Genomic DNA, 26,796 nt, shown 5'->3' on the forward strand with positions numbered 1-26,796 from the left:
TGGAAGGTAACTCAAGGTCATAATACTCATTGCCTGGCTCTTTTCAGTATTTGAGGCACTTGTGCATGTTAATCTCATTTAATCCTCATAACCAACTCTGTGAAGTAAGTGTTGAAATGTTCATTCCCACTTTATAGTGTCAAAAAGAGATTCACTGAAGATTAATCACTTGCTTCAGGTCAAACATGTCTTCTAATAACAACTCTCCTGCATTTTAAATTACAACCAGTGTTTAAGAATCTTACTCAGCCTTCACAGCTTCTGTAGAGTATAGGGCTTCCATTTACGTGTGTGTGTGTGTGTGTGTGTATGTATGTGTATGAGTGTGCGTGCACGTGTACGCACGCTTAGTCACTGACTCTTTGCAATCACACAGACTGTCACCTGCCAGGCTTCTCGGTCCATAGAATTTCCTAGGCAAGAATACTGGAGCCAGTTGCCATTTCCTTCTGGGGATCTTCCTGCCCAGGGATCAAACCCATGTCTCTTGAGTCTTCTGCATTGCCTTCTTTCCCAGCCAAGCCACTGGGAACACCAGATAGAGTTCCCTGGAGTTGTGTAGTGTGGGCAGTGCTGAGTCCACGCACATCAGTGGGAAAGGTTTGTATCTGGGTTTCCCTGCAGGCATAAATAAGACAAGCTTTGTGGAATTCGTAGTGGGCTAGACAGACTTATTTAAGCATATTCAAAATCATGTGAGTGCAATGATATAGAAATGACCTTGAATCTGATCTCATTTTCAGTACTGAAAAAAAGGAGGGGGGGAAGCAAACTTCAGTACTGTGCCTATTATTAGGGACAAGTTACTTGTGAGACACTTCAGGACTTGCAGCAAGAAGCACCGAGGCTCCCTACAGTTCCTCAAATACATCCATAAATCCTCCTTATCCTAGAGAGGTCAGCTTACCCTAGAGATGAGTGAGTTGGTTGATATAAAAGTAACTTGAGGGAAAGAAGAGGAAGAATGAGTTTATTCAGAACAGATGCTATATTAATTTGTCTAATCTGCCATAACAAAGTATTAGAGACTGGGTGGTTTAAACAGGAATTGATTTCCTTATAATATTGGAGGTTAGAAATCCAAGATCAAGGTGTGAGCAGGGTTGGTTTTTCTGAAGCCTTTCTCCTTAGTTTGTAGATGGCTCTTTCTTTGGTTTGTAGATTGTTTTCTTCAGAGGCCTGTTCTCTTTTTCCCTCTTCCCTCTGTGTGTGTCTGTATCTTACTGCTGCTGCTACTAAGTCACTTCAGTCGTGTCCGACTCTGTGTGACCCCATAGACGGCAGCCCACCAGGCTCCCCTGTCCCTGGGACTCTCCAGGCAAGAACTCTGGAGTGGGTCGCCATTTCCTTCTCCAATGCATGAAAGTGAAAAGTGAAAGTGAAGTCGCTCAGTCGTATCTGACTCCCAGCAACCCCATGGACTGCAGCCTACCAGGCTCCTCCGTCCATGGGATTTTCCAGGCAAGAGTACTGGAGTGGGGTGCCATTGCCTTCTCCGGTGTCTGTATCCTAATCTCTTCTTAAAAGGGTGCCAGTTGTGTCGGATTGACTTCATTTTTCCTTAATTACTTCTATAAAGACTATTTCCAAATACAGCCACATCCTGAGGTACTGTTGTTGCTGCTGCTGCTGCTGCTGCTAAGTCTCTTCAGTCGTTAGGATTTGAACAATGAATTTGAGGAAGACATAATTCAGCCTGTAACAGACGCTTACATTGACGCTTCTTAGAGTTTGTAAATTGTCAGCATGTATTTTGATGGTGGATGGCAAGCTATGTCAGCAGATCTTTGTTGTTGTTGTTTGGTCATGTCCAACTCTTTGCGACCCCATGGTCGGCAGCACGCCAGGCTTCCCTATCCTTCACCATCTACTGAAGCTTGCTCAAACTCATATCCATCAAGTTGGTGATGCCATCCAACCATCTCATCCTCTGTTATCCCTTTCTCCTGCCTTCAATCTTTCCCAGCAGCAGGGTCTTTTCTAATGGGTCAGCTCTTTGCATCAGGTAACCAAAGTACTGGAGTTTCAGCTCTAGCATCAGTCCTTCCAATGAATATTCAGGACTGATTTCATTTAGGATGGACTGGTTGGATCTCCTTGCAGTCCAAGGGAATCTTAAGAGTCTTCTCCAAGGCCACAGTTCAAAAGCATCAATTCTTCGGCCCTCAGCCTTCTTTATGGTCCAGTTCTCAGATGTTTTTAAGTCCAAGTTTCCTCTACCTTTTTACTGAAATGAATAAAATGCAGAAAGTCTTGTTGGAGCCACACAAACTAAAATGTTTTGCCTTAGGGATCATGAAGTTAAAATTCTATGGAAGATAAGCATGTAAAGGAAGTAAAGTAAAATAAAACAGTGTAGGTGGAGATTCTAGAGACAGACTGGTGAGCACACTCCTAAGGCTCACTGGGACTTGCTGTGAACCCCGTGAGTTCAGACGCTCTGAATCGGAGAGGTTGGAAGGCTGAATATTGATATAAAATGGCTCAAATTTTAAATGTTGGCCATTCATTCCTTTTTCAAAAACCAAAATCCTGTATGAGTCAAACAAAATATGTCTGCATACTGAATCTAACCCACTGGAATGGGTTAGGCTGGTCTGGATCTGATGACCTGTATTAGATCAGAGTTTTCAACCCCAAGTGTATATGAGCCCTAGGGAAGTTTCTGAATCATTACCATGTAGTATTTAGTTAAAACATTTCTTCACTGGAGAAGAGAGTCATGCTTTAAATATAGCAATCATTCGTTTGGCCAGAACTGACTTATAGGACCGACCCCACATTTCTGTATTATGATTTTTGCAAGCACTTACGGAGAGTTTTTACCGTTTAATATAAAACTTAGACTATTTGCTTTAAAAATTAAAAAAAATTATACTAATAGCCTTGTTAGGACTATTATATAGTTACAGGATCATTTTATTTAATTCAATAAATTCTTTCTTTCCTGAATTTCACATACATTAGGGTGACTATTCATTTTGTAATAGGTGTATGCAGAACATGAAAATAGTAATGACTTTGTAAGAGTTTTCGGGGGGATCAGACATTGTTAAAAGAACTTTACATTAATGAATTGATTTAACTTCTTCAGCAACCCTGCGGGGGGATCTCCATTATGACTGCCACTTGAAGATGGATACCTGAGGGAATCACTTGCTCAGGGTCATAGGAAGAGTCTCTTAATCATGTAAACTTGCACTTAATCACTATTCTAGGATATGTGACCTGAGTTACTGTTTTGTTTTCAGGGAGTGGGGGCATTTGGGGCTCCAAATTTCTCTCCTCCTCAGAATTCCCTATTTGGTCTATCATACTTAAATTTCAATCTTCCCCACCTCTCCCCATAAAAGATCTCCTTAAATGTCTCAAATTGGGCAGAAACCTCATTGTAAGAAATCTGAACTCTGCTTAATAGCTATAGAGTGAGCTTCTTAAACTATTGTGTTTGTGGATAGAATTCATAGGAAGTCTATAAAAATAAAAATTTAAATATTGTATTTTCATGTTCACTGGCTCTTACCAACAGTCAGTTCAGTTCAGTGGCTCAGTTGTGTCCGACTCTTTGTGACCCCATGAACTGCAGAACACCAAGCCTCCCTGTCCATCACCAACTGCCAGAGTCCACGCAAACCCATGTCCATTGAGTCGGTGATGCCATCCAACCATCTCATCCTCTGTCGTCCCCTTCTCCTCCTGCATCAGGGTCTTTTCAAATGAGTGAGCTCTTCGCATCAGGTGGCCAAAGTATTGAAGTTTCAGCTTCAGCATCAGTCCTTCCAATGAACACCATCCTTTAGGATGAATTGGTTGAATCTCCTTGTAGTCCAAGGGACTCTCAAGAGTCTTCTCCAATACCACAGTTCAAAAGCATCAATTCTTCTGCACTCAGCTTTCTTTATAGTCCAACTCTCACATCCATATATGACCACTGGAAAAATCATAGCCTTGACTAAATGGACCTTTGTTGACAAAATAATGTCTTTGCTTTTCAATATGCTGTTTAGGTTGGTCATAACGTTCCTTCCAAGAAGTAAGCGTCTTTTAATTTCATGACTGCAATCACCATCTGCAGTGATTTTGGAGCCCCCCAAAATAAAGTCAGCCACTGTTTCCACTGTTTCCCCATCTATTTTCCATGAAGTGATGGGACTGGATGCCATGATCTTCATTTTCTGAATGTTGAGCTTTAAGCCAACTTTTTCACCCTCCTTTTTCACTTTCATCAAGAGGCTCTTTAGTTCTTCTTCACTTTCTGCCATAAGGGTGGTGTCATCTGCATATCTGAGGTTATTAATATTTCTCCCAGCCATCTTGATTCAAGCTTGTGCTTCTTCCAGCCCAGCGTTTCTCATGATGTAAGTTAAATAAGCAGGGTGACAATATACAGCCTTGACGTACTCCTTTTCCTATTTGGAACCAGTCTGTTTTTCCATGTCCAGTTCTAACTGTTGCTTCCTGACCGGCATAGAAGTTTCTCAAGAGGCAGGTCAGGTAGTCTAGTATTCCCGTCTCTTTCAGAATTTTCTATAGTTTATTGTGATCCACACAGTCAAAGGCTTTGGCATAGTCAATAAAGCAGAAATAGATGTTTTGCTGGAACTCTCTCGCTTTTTCCATGATCCAGCGGATGTTGGCAATTTGATCTCTGGTTCCTTTGCCTTTTCTAAAACCAGCTTGAACGTCAGGGAGCTCATGGTTCACGTATTGCTGAAGCCTGGCTTGGAGAATTTTGAGCATTACTTTACTAGCGTGTGAGATGAGTGCAATTGTGCGGTAGTCTGAGCATTCTTTGGCATTGCCTTTCTTTGGGATTGGAATGAAAACTGACCTTTTCCAGTCCTGTGGCCACTGCTGAGTTTTCCAAATTTGCTGGCATACTGACTGCAGCACTTTCACAGCATCATCTTTCAGGATTTGAAATAGCTCAACTGGAATTCCATCACCTCCACTAGCTTTGTTCATAGTGATGTTTCCAAAGGCCCACTTGACTTCACATTCCAGGATGTCTGGCTCTAGGTGAATGATCACACCATCGTGATTATCTGGGTCGTGAAGATCTTTCCTGTACAGTTCTTCTGTGTTTTCTTGCCACCTCTTCTTAATACCTTCTGCTGTTAGGTCCATACAATTTCTGTCCTTTATCGAGCCCATCTTTGCATGAAATGTTCACTTGGTATCTCTAATTTTCTTGAAGAGATCTCTAATCTTTCCCATTCTAGTGTTTTCCTCTATTTCTTTGCGTTGATTGCTGAGGAAGGCTTTCTTATCTCTCCTTGCTATTCTTTGGAACTCTGCATTCAGATGAGTACATCTCTCCTTTTCTCCTTTGCTTTTCCCTTCTCTTCTTTTCATAGCTATTCATAAGGCCTCCTCAGATAGCCATTTTGCTTTTTTGCATTTCTTTTTCTTGGAGATGGTCTTGATCCCTGTCTCCTGTACAATGTCACGAACCTCTGTCCATAGTTCATCAGGCACTCTGTCTATCAGATCTAGTCCCTTAAATCTATTTCTTATTTCCACTGTATAATCATAAAGGATTTGATTTAGGTAATACCTGAATGGTCTAGTGGTTTTCCCTGCTTTCTTCAATTTAAGTCTGAATTTGGTAATAAGGAGTTCATGATCTGAGCCACAGTCTGCTCCCAGTCTTGTTTTTACTGACTGTATAGAGCTTCTCCATCTTTGGCTGCAAAGAATATAATTACCAACAGTATTTACTTCAATTATGACTTTAAGCAGTACACCTGGTTGTACCTGTGATTTTGTCACAGTAGAAATCATAGGTTATTTAAAATCTTAATACATAAAATTGTTGTAGAATTTTCAAAGTATTATTTATATTCATGGAAACTTCAAAATTATGTTAATTGTGGACCTGCCACTGTATCTTCTTATTTACTGTGAAAGAATGAAGCACATCTGTTTCTGCATTACAAATTTGTATATGCAGAATTCTTGAATATAACTAGTTTTCTTCGTTGTTGTTTGGCCTACATTTTGTTTTATATATTACATTTTCTTTTTTTCTGAGAAGAAATCAGTAAGTTGTACTGCAGTGCCAAAGGGACCAATCACATGAAAAAGAAAATAATATTTTATCTGTTTATTCATCTATCTTTCCATCTATCCGGCCATTGGTTCTGTTGAATTCATTTGATTAAATATGACTGACTGTACATCATGTGTTCGACCCTGTGTTAGGCATCGCAGGCTTGGAGTAATGTTCTTACAAACCCACCAATCTTCTATTGACCCTGAAGTCTGAAGAATCTGCTAAAGGTTCCCAGAAGGTATTGGAATCTTCACATTTGAAATGCCTTTGTTCTTTGAAAGACATTCAATTTCTATCAGTCTCTTAGCTGAGGGAAACCCAAGGCCACCCCTCACTCTGTTCTTCCTCTTCCCTTTAAATCTTTTAACTTTTTTCTTATTTTCTGAAACCTATGTAGGCATGCTACTCCCTAGAAATAAGAGGAACGTTGCTACCCTTTAAAGACTAGGATTAGAACTTGTACGTCGTCGGACACGACTGAGTGACTGAACTGAACTGATTACTTCTGCTTCTGCAATGTCATCCTTTGTTGCCAACACAGGTTTTCATGTCTGACGACAGATGTGGTGGCAGATCAGTGCCTGGATTCTGTTTGTCAATGGCAGCTGGAGAGTCTAGACTGGCTTCTGCCTAGTCTGTAGACTGAGAAAACAAGTAATATGGTCCTGGAGCAATCCACTTAGGAAAGGGAACACTAGGAAGTTCCCTTAATTATACACACTCTCTGAACCTAAGGACATGTGTTTTTCAGTTCCAGTCATGACAGAGCCCCTAATATTGGACCAGTCCTCTTACTGAAAATTAAACAAGTGAAACAACATATTGTTATATGAAACGACTGTTAGAAGGCATTGACGTGTAGTGAATACAGGCAGGATTTCCAGAACAATGATTCTTGAGTGAAGTGCTCAGGATGGCATAGAGGTCAGTTGGGGAATAAAGATGAGTTTTACTGGGCTAAAGAGACAGAGGTCAAGATTTGGGGGTCGCCACAGTGTCTGAGAGATGAAGAACAAAACCCCAGAGAATAAGAAACTTAAGAAAGAGTCCAAATATTCTGTATACAATTTCTTCTTAAACATTAGGCTGATTTCTAAGCTGGGCATGTGCATGATGAGACTTTAAAAAAGCAACAGAAAACAGCATCTGAGAGGGGCAGGAGTTGAACAAAGATTTAATAAACAGGACACAAAACACTAATCATAGAGGCAAAAAATTGGTAAATGGATTGTATTAAAAGAAAGGACTTATGTTTTGATTTACAAGTTCATGAAAATATTTCCCTTTCAGAAGCTTTATTGCTTTACTTCTCCCATTTGAATCTATGATTACATTCTTTTGTTTGGTTCTATGGCTCTAAAAATGATTCTGTAGAGGAAATAGAACCGTACAATGTGGTATTTGTAAATAGAGTGCCCTTACCCACTGCTCACACTCAGGGGTTTTGAGAAGATTCTGTTCAAATTTAAAATTTTAAATTCCCCATCACTATCCCCATGGGTGTCTGTGGCCACATGGGGTGAGGGTAGAGAGCTGATCAAAGCAGAAAATGTCAAACAAACGTGTCTTGTGACCCAGAGAGCATCATGCCTTTTGGATAGTCTGTGATCAGGAATTGGAGGCTGAACACTGACAAAGTGAGGTCCTTAGCAGATAGTAGGACTTCCCTGGTGACTCAGATGGTAAAGCCTCTGCTTACAATGTGGGAGACCCGGCTTCGATCCCTGGGTTGGGAAGAGATGGAAATGGCACCCCACTCCAGTACTCTTGCCTGGAAAATCCCATGGATGGAGGAGTGTGGTAGGCTACAGTCCATGGGGTCACAAAGAATTGGACACAACTGAGCAACTTCACTTTCACTTTAGCAGATACTACTGACAAGAAGACATATATCTCAACTGAATTGATTTTTAACAAAGATGTTAATGCTCAAAGTAATAACTCATGAAAATCAAGTGATGATGTAATAAAGGGATTTTGACTGATCGTAATGGCTGCTGCTGCTGCTAAGTCACTTCAGTCATGTCCAACTCTGTGCAACCCCATAGACGGCAGCCCACCAGGCTCCCCAATCCCTGGGATTCTCCAAGCAAGAACACTGAAGTGGGTTGCCATTTCCTTCTCCAGTGCATGAAAGTGAAAAGTGAAAGTGAAGTCGCTCAGTTGTGTCCAACTCTTCACGACCCCATGGACTGCAGCCCACCAGGCTCTTCCATCCATGGGGTTTTCCAGGCAAGAGTACTGGAGTGGGGTGCCGTTGCCTTCTCCAGATAGTAATGGCTAGTAGGTGGCTATTTCTGTTTTCCATTAAAAAAAAAAATTCTTACTGCTAACAAAACAACTTCAGTGGTTAAATGTTTCTTTAATTGTTATAGTAAAATTCCAGACTACTTAAACCTTAATGTTGATTTTTCAGAAGTTTTTTTCTTGATTATTCTACAGGTGACTTCACTTCCCTAAAATGAAAATAGCAACACCAATGGTTTTTTTCCTTTAAATTCTTGAATCATAAATAAGACCAAGCCTTCAAGTCTAGCTATGACATTGCTTTATTCATGTTTTGACTTAAATTTTATTTTGTGTTTGGTTAATTGAATAATGTCTGCTATGTATATTTATAGTATGCCTTTTCAAATAATGACATCATATTTTCAGGCACTTTTAAATACAGCCAACAGATTTGAATCAGTTAAAAAAAATGTAGACCAAAAACTATTGTCAGAAACTGAGATTTGGGGCAGTATCAGGTGGAATTTATGTCTCAAAAATTCCCAAAATATTTCAAACTCCATTAACTTGGTATATGGCTAATGATGACAATTGTCTGGGAAACATTGGTGTATTGTTTCACAACTTTCCATTAGCGAGCTATACACTTATGGCTTTTCTCTTGCACTTTTTTGTTTGTTTTACACATCTTTCCTACCCACCATCCACTCTGCCCCCCATGCACACACACTGCGCAGTATGTGGGATCTTATTTCCGAGAGCAGGGATTGAACCTGTGGTCTGTGCTCCTTGCAGTAGAAGCACAGAGTCTTAATCACTGAACCGCCGAAGAAGACCCTTGTTTTGCATTTTGTCTCAGAAGTAAATCATCACTAAGTCAATCATATATTCCATCTACATATTTATCAAAATTTAAGGCCATCATCTTTAGTTGCCTTATCAGTTCTTCAAGTACTACATTTACCTTTGAATTGAACAATACATACCCCATAGTGAAAAGAAAATCTCAGTTTTGATTTTAGAGCTAGCTCTGCATTCCTCATCAGGGGAGAAAAGGGTCTGATCTCATAATCTATTTAAATAGTTTTTAAACTTTCTAAGAAAAATAAAGCTCTCTATAATTAACGCCTAATGGTATAAACACCCCTGCTTTGGTGGTTGCCTAGTAACTACATAAGGCAGGTTTCTGAGGTTGCTAAAGAGGCTGAATAAACGGAAATAATCAGATTCATTTCCAATTCAGGTGGATGAGGGACAGCAATGGGCTAGATTTCTTTGTTAAAATTATTTTTCCATAATAGCTTTGCACTAAAACTAACTCTTGGAAATGACTTCTGCAGATAAGAGTCCAACCAGCAAATAATAGTTTAAGATTTTAAAAACATTAAATGGAAGTGCTTCCCTGGTGGCTCAGACAGTAAAGAATCCACCCACAATGCAGGAGACCTGGGTTTGATCCCTGGGTTGGAAAGATCCCGTGGAGGAAGGAATGGGAACCCATTTCAGTATTCTTGCCTGCAGAATCCCCATGGATGGATGAGCCTGACAGGCTACACAGCCCGTGGGGTCACAAAGAGTCGGACACAACTGAGCGACTAAGCACACAAATAGAAGTGAAGCAACACTACTGTATTGTTCTATATTAGCCTGAGTTTCTGCTCTTAGAGTGACCAAACTGGGGAATAATGTTCTTACTGAAACCTTAACTCTTCAAAAAAATCTTGTATTTGGACATTGATTTAGCATTGAATGACCAAATGCAGTTCCCAGCTAGAGGTGGTATTAAAAGGGCCTGGGAGTGATTATAATAATATATTTATGTTTAGTTTTGGCTTGCATCTACCTGGCATGTTTAATTTCCTAATTATATTTTGCTTTTAGTTTAGGTAAAATTAGCTTGCATTCCCTTGGCACACACCAACTGCAGTTGGTGGAGGCGGCCTTCCAAAACCATAGGTTGTTGACAAGAGTGGCTAACTAGATTAGGATTAAATTTACTGAGAAATCCACAAAGAGCCTGAGCACATGTAGATAATGACAAGTTGACTAAGAGGGAATGTAGTTAGGTCATATGAAAACTCATTTCTGGCAATGTCTTGGTTTCAAAAACATGTGATAGATACAGGGCAGTCAAAGCTCATTTGTGCTCTTCTGTTAGAAATTCTTGTGTCAAGATCTGGGGCTTCCCAGGTTGGCCACCGCAGCGTAGACAGGGATAAGCATGGTCTGGAATATTTAAATTTTATAACTATAGCCCTGTGGATAGAGTCAGAAATGATATGCTACTCGGTAATTCTGTCATTTGGCAACAGTAATGCATGGTAACATATGGTTTGCTCTTTGGAGTTAGCATAAATGTTGCCATTGACTGAAATTAAGAATTTTCTTATTCTAACAGGGAACCAGTTTTGATACATGTGTAAATTCTTTCATCTTTTCACATGGAAGGAAGCACAGGTTGCATCATTATGTGTAACACTCTGGGGTTTTGGTTTAGTGGGTTGGAGGATGTGGCCAGTGAGGTCAAGGCCATGGTTTAATCAGAAAACCACTTGGTTCCCCAAGCAAAGTCTGCATTTCTAGCTGCAGAAACCCATTTCCTTGGTTTTAAAAGAGAATGTTGAAGAGTGTGCTATGGCTCAGCACAAATACCTTTATTCCAGAATTCAGAAAATAATTTTTCTGAATTCATTTGTCAGTGGATCATCCCTTTTGCTCAAAGGAGAAGACAATGTAACCGATAGTTTTCTCTGTTTGTAAAATATTCAATATCTCTCCTTTCATTTTAATGCTGAAAGAAATTTACTAATTAGAAATCATTATTCATTGTTACATATATTCATTGCTTTTCTTCTTGCTTATACTTTCACCCCTTCTTTTTTCGCATTCTCCAGAAATGTTCATTCAAACCCTAGGATGTCTTTTTTTTTTTTTTTTTTTTTAGTTGGGGGAAAAATTGTTTTGCAATGTTGTGTTGGTTTCTGCAGTACATTTTTTAGCTGTTTAATGAAACTTCAAAAGATTTAATTTCTAAAGCCATCAAGTCAATACCCTTTCAGATCTGTTTTGGTTTGACTCTAATTGAGCTTGTCTTTGTGCAAAGAAAGTATTTCTGAAAGAGTTAATTTGCAGTCTCAACAGAGGCTAACTCAGGAGAGAATTTAATCCATCAAGTGTCTTCCTGGTGGAGAAGCAACCCCAGCCAGGTGACTAGTGAACTCCTGGTGTGCTACTTCTGTGCAGTAGGTTGGGACATTCCTTCAGCCCTCAGCAGTGGGCAGTGGCAGGTTTAAGGTAGAGACAAAAATGCTGTTTTTCTTCCCAGGTCTTGAATTTTGGCAGTTAGAAAATGCCCTGTGACTTCTTTTTCTTTCTTTCTTCCTTTCCTAACTGTTTATTTTTCATTTTTTAAAGAAATGAGAGAGGAAAGAAACCACTCAGGGATTGATTTCTTTGTAATGTGATAGTTTTAATTTTATTTAGACTAATAGAAGCTATTTATTCCCAATGATGATTTTTTTAAGTTGAGCTTCATGTATAAAATAAATGAGGTTTGCTTCCCAGAAATATTGTCATGTCATATTTTTAGTTCTTAACTCCCAAGTGAAGTTTATTCTTATTTTTTCAGAAGTGAGTTGGTTAATTTCTTGGATAGAATTCAATTTCAGTATCAAGTATCAGTATCAAGAAAATATATTACCTTATGGTGTGAAATGGAGAAGGAAATGGCAACCCACTCCAGTGTTCTTGCCTGGAGAATCCCAGGGATGGGGGAGCCTGGTGAGCTGCTGTCTATGGGGTCGCACAGAGTCGGACACGATTGAAGCGACTTAGCATCAGCATGGTATGAAAATTCATTTTGGAAAGAACAAGGAATGCTTTTGGTTCTAGCTTAAAATTTTTACTATCAGCTCAGCATCTAAGTTTTACCATCAAGTGTTTTTCTTTTATCTAATAAGGAGTCTAGTTATTCTAATACTGAGCAATTTCAAAGAAAATATTTGATAAAAGAAAGTGGTATAATGAACAAGGATGAAAACCATGCAGATAAGAGAGGGAGGAACTACCAGAGAGAAATCAAAAGAAAATAAATGAACACTTCTGCTTATGGGACATGCTGGAGGTGATTTCTAAACCTGTGACCCTTAACCCAGGATTCCAGGTGAAAGTTCTTTCTGGATGTAGCACTCTTCTGGAAGGGAACTTTTTACAGTTTATCGATCATCCCCTTTAAGGACCTTTGCAGAAAAGATTTTCTCTGCCCTGTTTTGCCTTATATTTAGATCCAATTTGGAAAGTGAAGCAATTAAAGTGCTTTCATTTAGGAGGCCACCATTTTAAAAAAATGAACTCTGATCTGTAACCCTCAAACTAGATATTCATCTTCCAGAATTTTGAGTCCAGGATTTGGTTGTGATTGCTTTTACTTCTTTGAAACGTAGCTTGAATGCCTCTATTTGATTTTGTGCTTTCAACACATTTTTGGGATCTGGAGATTTGGGAAAGCCTACACCATATGGTCTTGATAAGGTGATAGATTTTCACATCGGAGGAATTGGCAGGAAAGGGTAGCAATCGAAACCGATATGGGGAGGGAAAATGACGAGTTTGGGCCTAACTCACTCATGAAATACCTCCTGAGACTTCATGATTCCCATAAAATCGCTTTTAGGCGAGCTTTTGCTTTGTCTTGCTCTTGTCTGGTGTGTATGTCCTCACTCTGTTGTTGTCAGTCCCTAGGTCGTGTCTGACACTTTTGTGGTCTCATAGACTGTAACCTGCCAGGCTCCTGGGTCCATCAGATTTTCCAGGCAAGAATACTGGAGCAGGTGGCCATTTCATTCTCCAGGGGATCCTCCCAGGGCAGGGATCAAACCCGCCTCTCCTGTGGCTCCATTGACAGGCAGATTCTCTACCACTGAGCCACTTGGGAAGCCCTATGTGTTCCCACTACATGCGGATAATTCTTTAAAATTCTCTTAAGAGTAGAGAGCTGTCTTTTATTAGCAATGACACAACATTTTTTGGTTACCCTGCTTTCACCTTTTTGGAAAGAGATTGTATAGCTAGGCACAGTTAAGGGGCCCGCTAACGCAATAAACGGTAGTAGCAGACATTCTGATCGGGAATTTGATGGGATTGGAGAATGAGAATCAAACAAAGGCAGGCATATAAACCAAATGGGTAAAAACGTCCTGGCGGCAGTGTTGGGGGAAAAAAATTTTTTTTTAAGAAAAAATGAAAAGGGTGCCTTATGTGATTTCTAGACGTGGGCTTGGGGGAACTGAAGAGAAGGACCTTCCTTGCTCTAATAGAGAATTCGGATTTGGGAGGCCGGACATTTAATCCGTGTGTCTTTGCACCGCCACCTTCGTGGGGCGGTGTGAGGAGAATCTGCTCCTGGGCTCTTTCTTTTCCTTCACCTCGCCCTGTGGCTTTGATTCTCCTATTTGCGCTCGGGGCCTTAACCCGGCCTGGGCATGTGCCCAGTTCTCGTACCTCGACGAGCGGGCGGATGGCTGCCGGCCCGGCGCTGTGCGCACGGCGGGGCGGGGACCGGGCGGCGCGCCGGCGCGCAGCGGGTTAAGGCGGCGGGGGTGGCGGCTGGGGGCGGAGGGAGCGCGGCGGCGGCGGCTGCGGCCCGGCTGCGAGCGCCCGCGTCCCCGGACCGCCGCGGGTTAAGCGCCGCCCGCGCCGGGAGGGCTGAACCTGGAGCCGCCGCTCCGAGCTCGCCTTCGGATCCGCTAGAGCAGGAAGATGGCGACGGACGGCGCGAGCTGCGAGCCCGACTTCTCCCGCGCCCCCGAGGACGCGGCCGGGGCCCCGGCGGAGGCGGCGGTAATCGAGGTCCCAGGGTGGGCATGCGATGCCGGGCTGGGAGCCCCCCGGGGCGCTCCGCACGCCCGGGCGCTTCCGGGTGCCCTCTCCTCGGAGTGCCCCCTCCACGGGGTCGCCTCATCCCCGGAGGCCGGGGCGAGGCGGTCGCCTGGTCTGGGGATCTCGTTTGTCCTCTGCGCGCCTCGCGGGTAGCAACCCCGGTCCGCCGGGTTCTCCGGGCTCCGTGCATGCGTCCTGTGCGGCCCCTGCACGCGGCCCCTCTGCCGCGGTCGGGTTTGGCGAGGGGCGCGGGCAGGGGTGTGTTTCCTGGCGAACTTGACCCCCTATTGTTCGCCTCTGGCTGCTCGCGTGGTTGTGGACGCGTGTCTCGGGGGTGCCTGGCACCTCTCCGCGGACCCGGAAAGCTGCGTGGGGGAGGTGGGTGGGCGCCGATCCGGTGTCGGGATGCCCATTGTGTGTGTGTATGTGTGTTTTGTGTGTTGTGTGTGGTGTGTGTGTGTGTGTGTGTGGTGTGTATTTCCGTGCCTGAGGCCCCTTGGGAGCGGCCCCATGCCCCGCTGTGGGCGCTGCCGCTGCTGAGCGCGGGCGCTTGGGTCGTAGCTGCCTGCTGTCCCATCACTTGCTGATGGTTGGGGTTGAGGCGGCCGAGATGTCCTCGTTCTTCCCAAGACCCCGGCGGGTTTGAGGCGCAGCACCTGGTATCAACACATTGTTCTTCGCTCGGATCTAGAAGCCAAATGAGCTTCCATCTATTGCTGGTCCCTCCTTTCACCCCCAGAATACCCAGTGCACAGAGGCTCAACGGTTAGTTTCCACCCTCTACCTTGGGGGAAGGCCAGTCGCACAATACCTGCGTGAAAATGTTTTGGGGGTTTGGGAAACAGCTCGGGAGGAGCTGCAAGGATCTGCAAAGAAACGCAGCTCTGGGAGCGTCTTCCAACCTTGGCGGGATCCCATGAGCCAAGCGTGGACGCCCTGGCGTTTTTCCCACCCGTGACCTGACCAGTGTCGGTGAAGGAGTAGCCCCTGGAGGGCATGGCCAGGTGTGAACATCCAGGGCTGCTTTAACTTCCTACCCCTCTGTTTGGAGGTATGGCTTTCTGGAGAGGTGAAGGGGAGATGTGGAGGAAAGCTGCTTGGCCGTGTGAAGAGCTGAGCCTGGGAAGGAAAAAAGAAACAGGGAGAGAAGGAAACACTGAGGCGGAGGGCTGCTGTTTTCCACTTGTGAAACTGGCAAGTTTTGATTTGAAACTTTTAGGGAAATTGATGGCTCATTCTTTACGTAGAAAATGTCTTAAGATTTCATATGAAACCTACCTACTTGCGATGCAGGAGATCAGTTCCCCTGTGTAAGGTACTATAAAGAAGCTAGCTAGTAAGACAACAAACCTCTCTGAGAAGTTGAACTGATTGGGTACCTTCATCCCCAAGAGATGGGGAGGGGAGTGAAGGAAAAGAAAGAGGTGTGTTTCTTGTTTCCCAGAAAGGTTGAATTTGTTTGCTTAATTGACTTAAAATGGGTTTCTTTCTATACACTCAGTATTTTAACCATCAAATAATTAAACCAAACAAAAACAGCTGAGTTATGGTCAGTAGCTTCCTACTACCAAATAATAGCTACCAAATCATTTTATTTGGTAAGATTACAAACAGAGCTTTAGACACAAGCAGATTTTTGTGTTAGGAAGGTTAGTGTTCCCTTTCTGCTGTTGAAATTTTCAGGAGTCTGATATTTTAACTGCTTAGAGGTAGAGGTTTGATCATTTCATCCTGGTGGATTAGAATAGCCAGGAAAAACCTGTGAAAGTGAAACTCCTTTGTTATTTCCATAGACTCCTATAGAGTTCTGAGGAGATGCAGTAAGAATTCTTAATCTAATATTTTTAAAAATGTTTGGTATTTAGTGAAATTTCAACGATGGCTTCATATGTGGTAAACTGGACATTTATCTTTGAAGTAACGTACAATCTGCCTATAGCTGCCTCTTGATCTGTAGACTGATTTTTTAATTAAAGAAAAGCTAGATTAAAGAATATTTGTCATTATAATTGCCTCTAGTCTAATGATTAAAATTTAAAGGTATGATTATGCATTTTAGGTTTATGGCAACTGAGGACTTAATTATTTTAGTGGATAATTCTTTTTTGAATTTTTGAAAGTTATTTCAAGTCGGTTTATATATTATGCATTTTACATGTATATTTGGCAGTAATGAGCCAACAGAGACCCAAAGCGGTAGGCTATTTTTGAAAGTGAATGTTTTCATTAAGTTTTGACTATTTAGATTGTTGCTTAGAGACAAGTTTAATTTATAGTTTTCAGCTTAATATGATTTTCAGTGGAGTGTTTTAAATTTAGTTGTGGTCCTTGATCTTAGCTGTTTAAATCCAAACAGCTGAATGCATCCAAAGTATAAGGCTAAGGTAACAACTACATTTTTCAGTAGATCATATTAATAGTGTTTGCTGTGAACCATGCTGGAGACCTGGATTATTTTCAGCATCTTAGCCAAATGTGATGTCTCTTTGACTATGTTGCTATTTCTACTTTGAAACTAACTCCTAATGGATAAGGCAGCATGGAAAGCAGAAATCTTCCTGCCTTTAATTGTCACCGAAGAATTTAAAAGGAAAACACAGATCTTTTTAGAGCTATGTTTGGGAACTGGACCAATATTCTTGTTCTTCTAGGCTTTTCTGGAGCAGTTAATATACCAAGTTTTGTTGTCATGGTGATAGTGACAAGAAAAAACTTGGACAATAATTTTGTTAAGAATGCACAATAGTGATGTTAAACAAATTAACAGCTAGCACCTTGAAAGTTGTGTTCCCAGGTGACAATATTGAATGTAAACCCAATAGAACTTTTTAAAGCCAATTTTGCTAAGCTTTCTTTAAAAATTATTGTTATATGGCAGCTACAGAGTTTTGAGAATCTCAAGATAATTTAGGTAACAGATTTTCTGGATTTAACACACATTACCAAACACATACAGAGATGGAGATATTGTAACATCTTTGCTGTTCTAAAGTAAAGCATTGCAGTGGTAGAAACTTACAGGCACCAGGGAATCAAATCCAAGACCATGGGGTCATGAGAGGCACACAAAAAAAACAAAACTGCAGCAAGAACCTGGGGAGAGTCACAGGGAGGATTCCTGGTGGAAAGATCTGGAAGCATTCCACAGGATGGAGGACTTGGACAGGAAGACTGCAGGTAGCAGTGTGCGAGTATGACTGGTGTCCGGGATTCCTTGAGAGGAGGCCTGGGACAAAGATGAGCATAGAGGTTTCAGTCTCAACTATGTGCTTTAGAAAAACTGCTTAGAAGTTGGAAAAAATGTACGAAAATATTGCCCAAGTAAGAATATACGTGATTTTATCAGGATGCTGCTTTGTTTCTTCTTGAAAAGTTTGTATATTTCTATTTGCATCTGTTTTATGGACTTCATTATTGTTGTTGTCATCATTGTTATATTTCTCACAGGAGTAACTTAGTTAAGAGAAAAATATTTGTCCTCTTCTATGATTGAATCCATGCCTAGATTCCCACTTGGTCTTATCCTCCTGTGCTTCACATAACTTTATGAAGTGAGAAATGTTTCACAGGCTTAGTACTTAGCCATATACAGATATCTGCTGTTGATCATACGGACAGCAAGGCGCTCACTGGGAGAGAGCAGCCTCCTTCCTCAGAAGAGCAGTGTGGATTTTGTTTGTGAAAGCAGAGGTTTCTTAGTACGGTTCCAGGCACATGGTAGATTGTTGCTGTTGTTCAGTCGCTCATTTTTGTCTCTGTGACCCTATGGACTGAAGCACACCAGGCTTCTCTGTCCTTCACTGCCTCCTGGAGCTTGCTCATACGCATGTCCATTGAGTCGGTGATGCCATCCAACCATCTCATCCTGTCATCCCCTTCTCATCCTGCCTTCAGTCTTTCCCAGCATCAGTGTCTTTTCCAATGAGTTGGCTCTTAGCATCAGGTGGCCAAAGTATTAGAACTTCAGCATCAGTCCTTCTGATGAATGAATATTCAGGGTTGAGAATCTCAAGGTAATTAAGGTAACAGATTTTCTGGATTTAACTTTAGGATTGACTGGTTTGATCTCCCTGCTCCCCACGGGATCCTCAAGAGTCTTCTCCAGCACCACAGTTTGAAAGCATCAGTTCTTCAGCACTCAGCATTCTTTATGGTCCAACTCTCACATCCGTACATGACTACATGGTACATGATAGATATTCCACCAATATTTGCTGAATAAAGAAAGTGAACATTCATCAAGAGCCTGGGTCATAATCCTTAATGTTGATAGGCTAACTAGAAATCTTACTTCATGTGTTACCAGATTGTAATGAAGCCGTTGGCCTGTGATTTGTGTAATTATAGATGTTATAGATCTCTTCTTTCTTCTTCTTCTGATTCTTGTGGTTGTTGGTTTTCATTTTATATTTTTCCCTTCTAAACTGCTTTTCTCAATGATATTTCAGCTGCTTTACAGATTTTTTTTTTAAATTAAATTTCCAACATGGTTAGTTTTCCCTTTAGATTTTCCCTCATCAGAACAATGATTGAGGCTGGGGATGTGGTGGTGGAGGGATGGAAACTGCACCCCTCCGTTGCTGAATTCTTCTAATAATAGAGTCAAGGCCAAATCACCCACTAGGGTGTGTGGAGGGGGAGGATGGTTGAGAAGGGGTCAAGAGAGATGCTGGAAAGCTTGGAAACAGGAAGAGGGAGCAGAAGGAAAGACTGAGCAGGAAGGACATTTGGAATTGTCTGCAGATGTCCCCAAGTGTGGGACTAGAATTCAGACTTGAATGTGCCCAGGAAGGGTGGTGCCAGTTTCTCTCCCGTCTTCTCCTGCATACTTGACCACCTAAGCACATCTGAGCATTGCTTTAGAAGGCAGCTTTTCTTTGAATACACTTGGTTGTATTCTCTGTTGGAGCTCCTTTGCAGGACTTATATTATGTGGAAAAGGAAACTTGTCTTTGACGATTAGGTAAAGAAATGGAGAACAGTTACAGGAGAGATGATGATGATGGCATTGATAGCAGAGGATTTTTAAAATTTTACTTTGTTAAAATAACTTACACAAAAATAACAGCATCATAGTATTAATGCTGTGCACAGTGTGGTACCATCCATGTATAAATCTCAATTTTAGAAAAAAATTGGGGCTTCCTTGATGACACTAGTGGTAAAGAACCCACCTGCCAATACAGGAGGAAAAAAATTGTTCTCTTGAAATAAATTATTAATGAATAACCAAATATGTTGAACATGAATTTAAAATGTTATTATAGTAAGTGCAGTGGAGCCAAGTTAACATTGCTACCTGGAATGGATACTTGTTTGCAAATGATTTGATTCTGGCATTTTTATGATTCATTGAAAAGGCAACAAGGTGATGCCAAAGGCCCGAGTTCTTCTACAGAAGGGCTTTGTAACTGCAAGACAGTTCATTTAGTTGTCCATGTCTTAGCTCTTCACTTGAAAATCAGCGTGCTGACGTTTGCCACCTACAGATAATCAAAGTGATAGTCTTCCATGCATTCTAAGCTTCTTAAAGAACAGGTACTGGATCTGCGTGCCAGCTCCCATGTGAAAATGATCCATGTCCCATGTGAGGTGTTGTTAATATTGAAAAGAAATGAGTTACGATGGAAATAGATGTTTGTTTTATCTGAGATGTGGCCCTTCTTTTCCAGAGTTAAAATGGAGGTTAGAGGAATTGTGAAAGGGGAAGAAGGGAAGGGCGGTAACTGTCCTTAATTATGAAATGCTGCCGCCCCTGGCTGAGCCGTATTTGTGCTTTTCATTCCCCTTTTCTCCTACTTGAAATTAATTACATCCATTACCAGGTTTCCTTCCTGACAGTCTGTTTACTTGTTGGTTTTACTTCCTTCTAATACATGGAGTTGCTTGTCTTGCGTGGCAGACCCCCAGCAGCATGGTTGATTTGAGGTGCATGGCCATGGAGAGCTGAGGCCAAGTTCTCAGCATGTGGCTTTAAAGGCGCATGCCAAGTTGCCCTACTTTAGGTTACTGTAAATGATTTTTGAAAAATGATTGAAAATGACCTGTTACTTAGTTGCCCTTAGAGTGGGCCATCACGTTGTGTCTTAGCAAGATTGGTGTATCTGTTAACATGTCATTTTACATGATTTGTGTTTTTATACTGAGCAAAAGAGGCATTTTCATACCCAAAGTGGGAGGCATGTGTGTTAGGTAAAATCATTCAAAGATGTAATTGCTCTTGCTGTCCTGACACATTTAGTAGAGGTGAGAAAATGGAGAGTTAATATGGATAAGTAAGTATAAAACAGTGAAGACACACAGGAAGCAGAGCATGATTACTTGTCAATAAACTAACAGAACAGACTCTTAAGACTGAATTGAGAGTGAGAGACTTCTGAGTCTGAAAAGACCTAAGGAAGGGAGCTTTGAGCTATGTCCTGAAGAAAATGGGATTCAGGTCAATTAGAGGAGAGAGGAGAACCAGGAAGAACAAGATCAGAAGTGTGCAGCTCTGGTCAGGAATACTCTTACCTCCCTATAGAAAGAAATCAGAAGAAATAATCTCAAAGCAAGACATGACTGCAGAGGTACAGGTTTAGACCATGAACACATGTACTTCTCATCATGAAAATCCTTATAATTGGCTACACATTTTAAAAAGAGTGTAAATGTTCTTTGTACCTGGATTTAATTTTTCCATGTTAATGATAGTTTTCAAATTTTGCTTTTCCTCCTTGAAGTCTCAATATGAGTTTCATTGCTTTCCTCTTCTTTACAGCCTTTTACATTCATTCCCAAAGCATGAATCTTGCTTACACAAAAAGTTCTAAATGCATTATTAATTATTAGTGAAAGTGAAGGTCACTCAGTCGTGCCTGACTCTTTGCAAGCCCGTGGACTATACAGTCCATGGAATTCTCCAGGCCAGAATACTGGAGTAGGTAGTCTTTCCCTTCTCCAGGGGATCTCCCCAACTCAGGGATCAAACCCAGGTCTCCCGCATTGCAGGCAGATTCTTTACCAGCTGAGCCACAAGGGAAGCCCACTATTAAACTGGGAAGAAAACATATTTCTGTACTTTCTAAGCAAAGAGGTAAAAATCAATTTTTCTTCAAATATTTCCCAAAGGCTTCAGGGAATGACCTAAATTTCCTCAGCCCAATAATCCAGTTACTCTGATGGTATGTGAAATGAGGACATTTGGGGGCTGGAAGAGATTTCAGAGATCACTTAGTAGAGCTTTCTCATTTTACTGCTGAGAAACCTGAGATCCAAAGAGATGAGGTAACGTTCTTTCAATCCATCTGCTTTCTCTGACACCCCTCCTCCCTCCCTTGTAAATTCATTGATCAAATGTAGGCACAACCCACTAGATATGAATTGGAGATGCTCTTGGTGTCTGAGAAGAGCCAGAGTGCATGTCTTGCTCTGTATCTGGTCACCAGATTATCACCATGAAGTGAAAATCCCTCAGTTGTGTCTGACTTTTTGTGACCCCAAAGACTATACAGTCCATGGAATTTTCCAGGCCAGAATACTGGAGTGGGTCTCCTTTCCCTTCTCCAGGGGGTCTTCAAGCTGATGCATATGGGCAAAGATCTGAGGGGTACTTCTGCCACTGCAGCTCATAACCATAGCTTCTAAAGGTTCTTTTGGTACCTATCAGTGTGCTGACCCCATTAATTCCTAAGGAGACTTCTGGCCCCTTTGTGGCTCAGTGGGTTGAGAATCTGCCTGCAGTGCAAGAGACACAGGAGCTGCGGATTCCACCCCCATCCCTGGGTTGGGAAGAGCCCCTGGAGAAGGGAATGGCAACCCACTCCAGTCTCCAAAAGCCTGGAGACTCCCCATGGACAGAGGAGCCTGGCGAGTTACAGTCCAATGGGTCGTAAAGAGTAGGACACGACTGAAGGACCAAGTTTGAATTTCCTGTGTAAACAAAGTATGTAAGATTTTTTCTTTCAGGAAGAGTGTGGGAAGAGCGGTAGTGGAGGAAACTTGGTATTGGCCAGTGTTCAGTTCTGGCAGTTTAAGATGACAGCTCGGCCAGCTTCTATTTTGTCACGTTTCTCCTTTTTCCTCGGAAGCTTGTAGGAGAATATTCAGGAGAACGCTGTCCTACACCCGCCCCAGATAAAGTGTTGCAGACTTTTGTGTTGAGCAGTGACAGTCTGAGGTTGTGTCTCCTTTTCCATGTACACATGTCCCTAGAAAGCTTTCAATCTGATGACCAGGCTCAGGTTTGGTTTAGGCCGCCTGTGCCGGATTTTCTAAACTAGCTGTTAAGAAGAGCTTTTCCTAGAGTCCTTTTTTCTGGCAAACATCAAACATGGTAGGCAGGAGAGTGGCCTGTGGAGCTGAAATTTACCAGATTTTTTTCTTCCTTTTCTGTCTGAATGCCTTGCTGTCATGAAAAAGAAAATGAGATTTGAATTTTCCCTGTTAATTAGGAAAAGCTATTGCAGTGGTAATAAAGTTTAGTCTCTGAACATGTCTGCTCTGGTTTTTGGGTGGCCAGGGTATGGGTATCATATTTGCTTAGGGACCTTTATGTAGATCCTAATTTTTTTTGTGTGAGTGTGGCATTTATATCTATCCTGTCTTGTATCTTCTTTTGAAAAATTAGGTTTTCAAGTTAGTCTTTTCAAATATTACATGATTTATCACAAAAAAATAGTAAAGAGGATGAAAGGAAACTTTTGTAGGTGATAGATTTGTTTGTGGCATAGATTCTGATGAAGGTTTCATGGGTGTTTATTTACCTTCAAACTCATCAAATTGTATATGTTAAATATGTATAGCAGTTTCTATGTCAGTCACCCCTCAAAGTAGTTTAAAGTACAATTTTAAATGATCATTTTACTCTTAAGCCAAGAGACTTCAATAATTGCTTTTTCTAAGATGTTATGGGGAGGGAGGTGGGAGGGGGGTTCATGTTTGGGAATGCATGTAAGAATTAAAGATTTTAAAATTTAAAAAAAAATAATAATAATTGCTTTTTCTGTATCTAAGTACTTTTGTACTATAAACGTGTCAGATCAGATAAATGACACTTCGTATGAGACAGTAATAGAGTTTTTAATGAGATTTTTTTTTGGTTCTGGGCTTTATTTTTCTAGAAATACCAAAATTCTTTGAATTTATTTGTGAAATACCCAGTCTAAGACCTATGACATAATTGCATATACTTTCTTTTACTCTTAGTTTGCCAGTTTAGAAGGTGAAAACATCAAGTATTGGAGAGTGACCATTTGGAAATATGCTTATATATCTTTATTGTTGAAGGCCTCAAATTAGAAGTACCTTCCCTCAAGGGCTTTCCTGGTGGTGCAGAGGCTAAAAGCATCTGCCTGCAATGTGGGAGACCTGGGTTCAATCCCTGGGTCGGAAAGATCCCCTGGAGAAGGAAATGGCAACCCACTCCAGTATTCTTGCCTGGAGAATCCCATGGATGGAGGAGCTTGGTGGGCTATAGTCCACAGGTCACAAAGGGTCGGACACGACTGAGCGACTTCACTTCACTTTCAGTTTGGAAGCAAGGGTGAGAGGTAGAGGACAGAGAAGCAGGCAAATAGATGCACTATGCTTAAAATAATGCATCACTTAATAAATTAAGACAGATTATTTTTTAACATTCTCTGTAACATTTATTGTTGAGCAAGAATCCTTGTAACATTGTTTTTTAAATGATTTTTCCTTTTTATCTATGGTAATACATTAAAAAGAATAGACGTGTTGGTTGCAGGTCACATGTTGCAGTGTTGATGATGATGGAACCAGGGCAAGCTCTTCTGACTCTAATGTGAATCAAATCATGGCAAAGTCTTTCATAATTTATTAGTTTTTAAAGTAGAGTGCTTTGCTTATGAAGCTTCGGGGAAACAAGGACAATAAAATATACAATTAATTAAAATCTTTAGAACCACCAGGAGCATTAATAAAACATTACCCTCTAAAGCACATAAGAATTGCAGCTTACTTTCCCATCTCAGTGGGAAAAACCGGGATAAACGAGTCTGTCTCTCATATAGTCAATAAACTGAGTTTATTGGACTTGGGCTGGTAGATTTTCAAAGAAATAGGCTCCTAGCCAATATCCCACTCCTCCCTTTTAAAACATCTGGGAGCTCTCAACTTTAATAATAATAACAGTCACCTGCCTTTATTTAGCACTTACTTCACTGATGCATTCTTTTTTTAAATTGAAGTTTAATTTCTACTGTATAGCAAAGTGATTCTGTTACACACCCACCCACACACACACACACCCACACCCACCCACACACCCCCACCTCCTTGCAACCCCATGGACTGTAACTTGCCAGGCTCCTCTGTCGAGGGGATTCTCCAGGTTGCTATTCCCTCCTCCAGGGGATCTTCCTGCCTGACCCAGGGATTGAACCCAGGTCTTCTGCATTGCAGGCAAATTCTTTACCATCTGAGTCGCCAGGGAAGCCTGTGTGTGTGTGTGTGTGTGTGTGCGCGCACGCACAATATGTAGGCATATTGTATGCATATGTATACAATCTTTTTTATATTCTTTTCTATTGTACTTTTCATAGGATATTGAATAGAGTTCTCTCTGCTATACGATAGGACCTTGTAGTTTATCTATTCTGTATGTAATAGTTTACATCTGCTAATCCCAAACTCCCACTGCATCTTTCCCCGACCCGTTCTCTCTTGGCAACCTCAGAGTCTGCTTTGTAAGCCCTGGATCTCTCTCTGTCTTGTAGATAGGGTCATTTGTGTCGCATTTCAGATCCATGCATAGGTGATCTCATATGGTGCTTGTCTTTCCCTCAGTATGACTGACCTCACTTAGTGTGAGGATCTGGTTGCCTCCATGTTGCTGCAGATGGTACTATTTCATTCTGTTCCATGGCTGAGTAGCATTCCATTGTATACGTATGCACCATGTCGTCTTTATCTGTTCAGCTGTCGATGGACATTTAGGTTGCTTCCGTGTCTCAGCTATTGTGCTGCTGTGAATGTGGGGGTGCGTGTCACTGATACATTGCTGTTTAATCCTCATAAGAACTTTGTGGGATAGATGCTGGGATTTCTGTTACACCCACGAGAAAACAGACTCAGATAAGTTACAGAATGCTTCTCCAAATGTAGCCCATGGACCAAAACACCAGCAGTAGCAGGAGCACATAGAAAGGCAAATTCACAGCCCCACCTCAGACTTTGTGAATCACACGTCAAGGATGAAGCCCAGCAGCCTGTGTTAACAAAGTCTCCAGGTGATTCTTTTGCTTGAATTTTGAGAATAACTGGGTTATAAAGCTTAAGTGACTCCACTAAGTAATGGGAGCAGAATTTGAGCTCTGATATATTGGATTTTATTTTTCACAGTGAACATTTCTAAGTTAATCTTCCAAGCAGAGGTCACCCAGAACTACCCATCCTGTAGGCTTGCTACAGGTTTTCTTTTACCCTTTTCCCACCTTAGCCCCTACCTTTCCAAATAACTGCTTTGTTGAATGTATGTGCAAAAAGAAACAATTTTAAGGGTACGATCCTTTAAAAATCTTATTCAGAGAACCAGTTAGCTCTGGTCTCTGTTTCCCTTTATACCACCATTATCTCCTTCCAGAAGGTTCTTTTGCAACTGGGAAGTGACCAATTCTGGTCATACCTATTTGGAAGTCCCTGGAGTCATTTATAGGCTTTGCTGTGTTTACTTGTTTGTCATCACAGTGATAGTATGGTGCCAGATACACAGTTGCTAAACTGGTTCTCATTGGCTTATTGATAGAACAGCACTGTTTCCGTCTCTAGAATGTTGGCACCATGCTGGCAAAGGGTGCAGGCAAGACACAGTGCTTGGTTGCAGTTTTGCCATTTTCCTGGTTGTGTGATCTGGGTGCATCATCTGACTCCTGAGTTGCGGTGTTCTAATTTGAAAAATAGAGGGGATGATAGAGATCTGACAGGTTAGATCTGTTCCTTCACGAGTTCTTTGGATGGTGACTGGGTTTGTCAAATGAGTCATGACGGGAAGGAGCAGTGGGCTGCATGTTTGGAGGGCGCTGGGGCTGTGGACTTACCCAGGCCCAGCGGTCAGCATGCTAACCCGTCCTCTTTCAGCTTCGTCTGTGAGATAGCTGTCAGGCGACCTGCTTGGAAAAGCTGTTGTGAGGAAAGAGGGCAGAGTTGGCAACAAAAGAAGGAGAAGCCGTGGTGTGTCAGTGGGATGCAGTCATCAAGGAGGGATGGTAGAGAAGGGCACAGGGCTGCATGGGCAGTGGGTGAGGGTCATGACCCCCCAGGACCATGGTGCCATCGCTTTCTGGGATAACTGGTCTCTGGAAGAAGACTCACTCACTTCAGCCTCAGCTCCCTATAAAGCTGGCCTTACAGAATGGCAGGAAGTCAAAAGCATTGTGGAAGAAAGCATTTGATAACCATATAGCGGGGCCTTCAGAAACACCTAACCAGCAGCCCAGATGACTCCATGAGGTGGCAGGCCTGGCCTCTTAAAGTCATATTGCCTGCATGCACGAGTGTGTGTGTGTGTGTGTGTGTGTGTGTGTGTGTGTGAGAACATGTGTGGTTGTGGAGGTAGCAAAGAGCATGTTCCTTCTAAAGGGGCAGCTGCTACTTGACTCGGTGACTTATTCCCCTGTGGGAATGTGAATCTGGGG

The 26,796-nt window shown here is 41.9% G+C and overlaps 1 protein-coding gene across 3 annotated transcripts in view; it reads left to right on the forward strand.

The window, feature by feature from the left end:
• Positions 1-13,843: 13,843 nt before the first annotated feature.
• Positions 13,844-26,796, forward strand: part of CTTNBP2 (cortactin binding protein 2) — a 173,322-nt gene continuing 160,369 nt past the window's right edge. For 2 of the 3 annotated variants that reach the window (XM_069587936.1, XM_069587937.1), the window contains exon 1: positions 13,844-14,122. In XM_069587936.1, the coding sequence (XP_069444037.1) occupies positions 14,042-14,122 (81 nt within the window). In that variant the 5' untranslated portion in view covers positions 13,844-14,041. The remainder of the gene's footprint in view (positions 14,123-26,796) is intronic. The other variant, XM_069587938.1, reaches the window with a different exon arrangement.

The sequence above is a fragment of the Ovis canadensis genome, chromosome 4, assembly GCF_042477335.2.
Source record: "Ovis canadensis isolate MfBH-ARS-UI-01 breed Bighorn chromosome 4, ARS-UI_OviCan_v2, whole genome shotgun sequence".
In the NCBI taxonomy this organism is placed as follows: domain Eukaryota; kingdom Metazoa; phylum Chordata; class Mammalia; order Artiodactyla; family Bovidae; genus Ovis; species Ovis canadensis.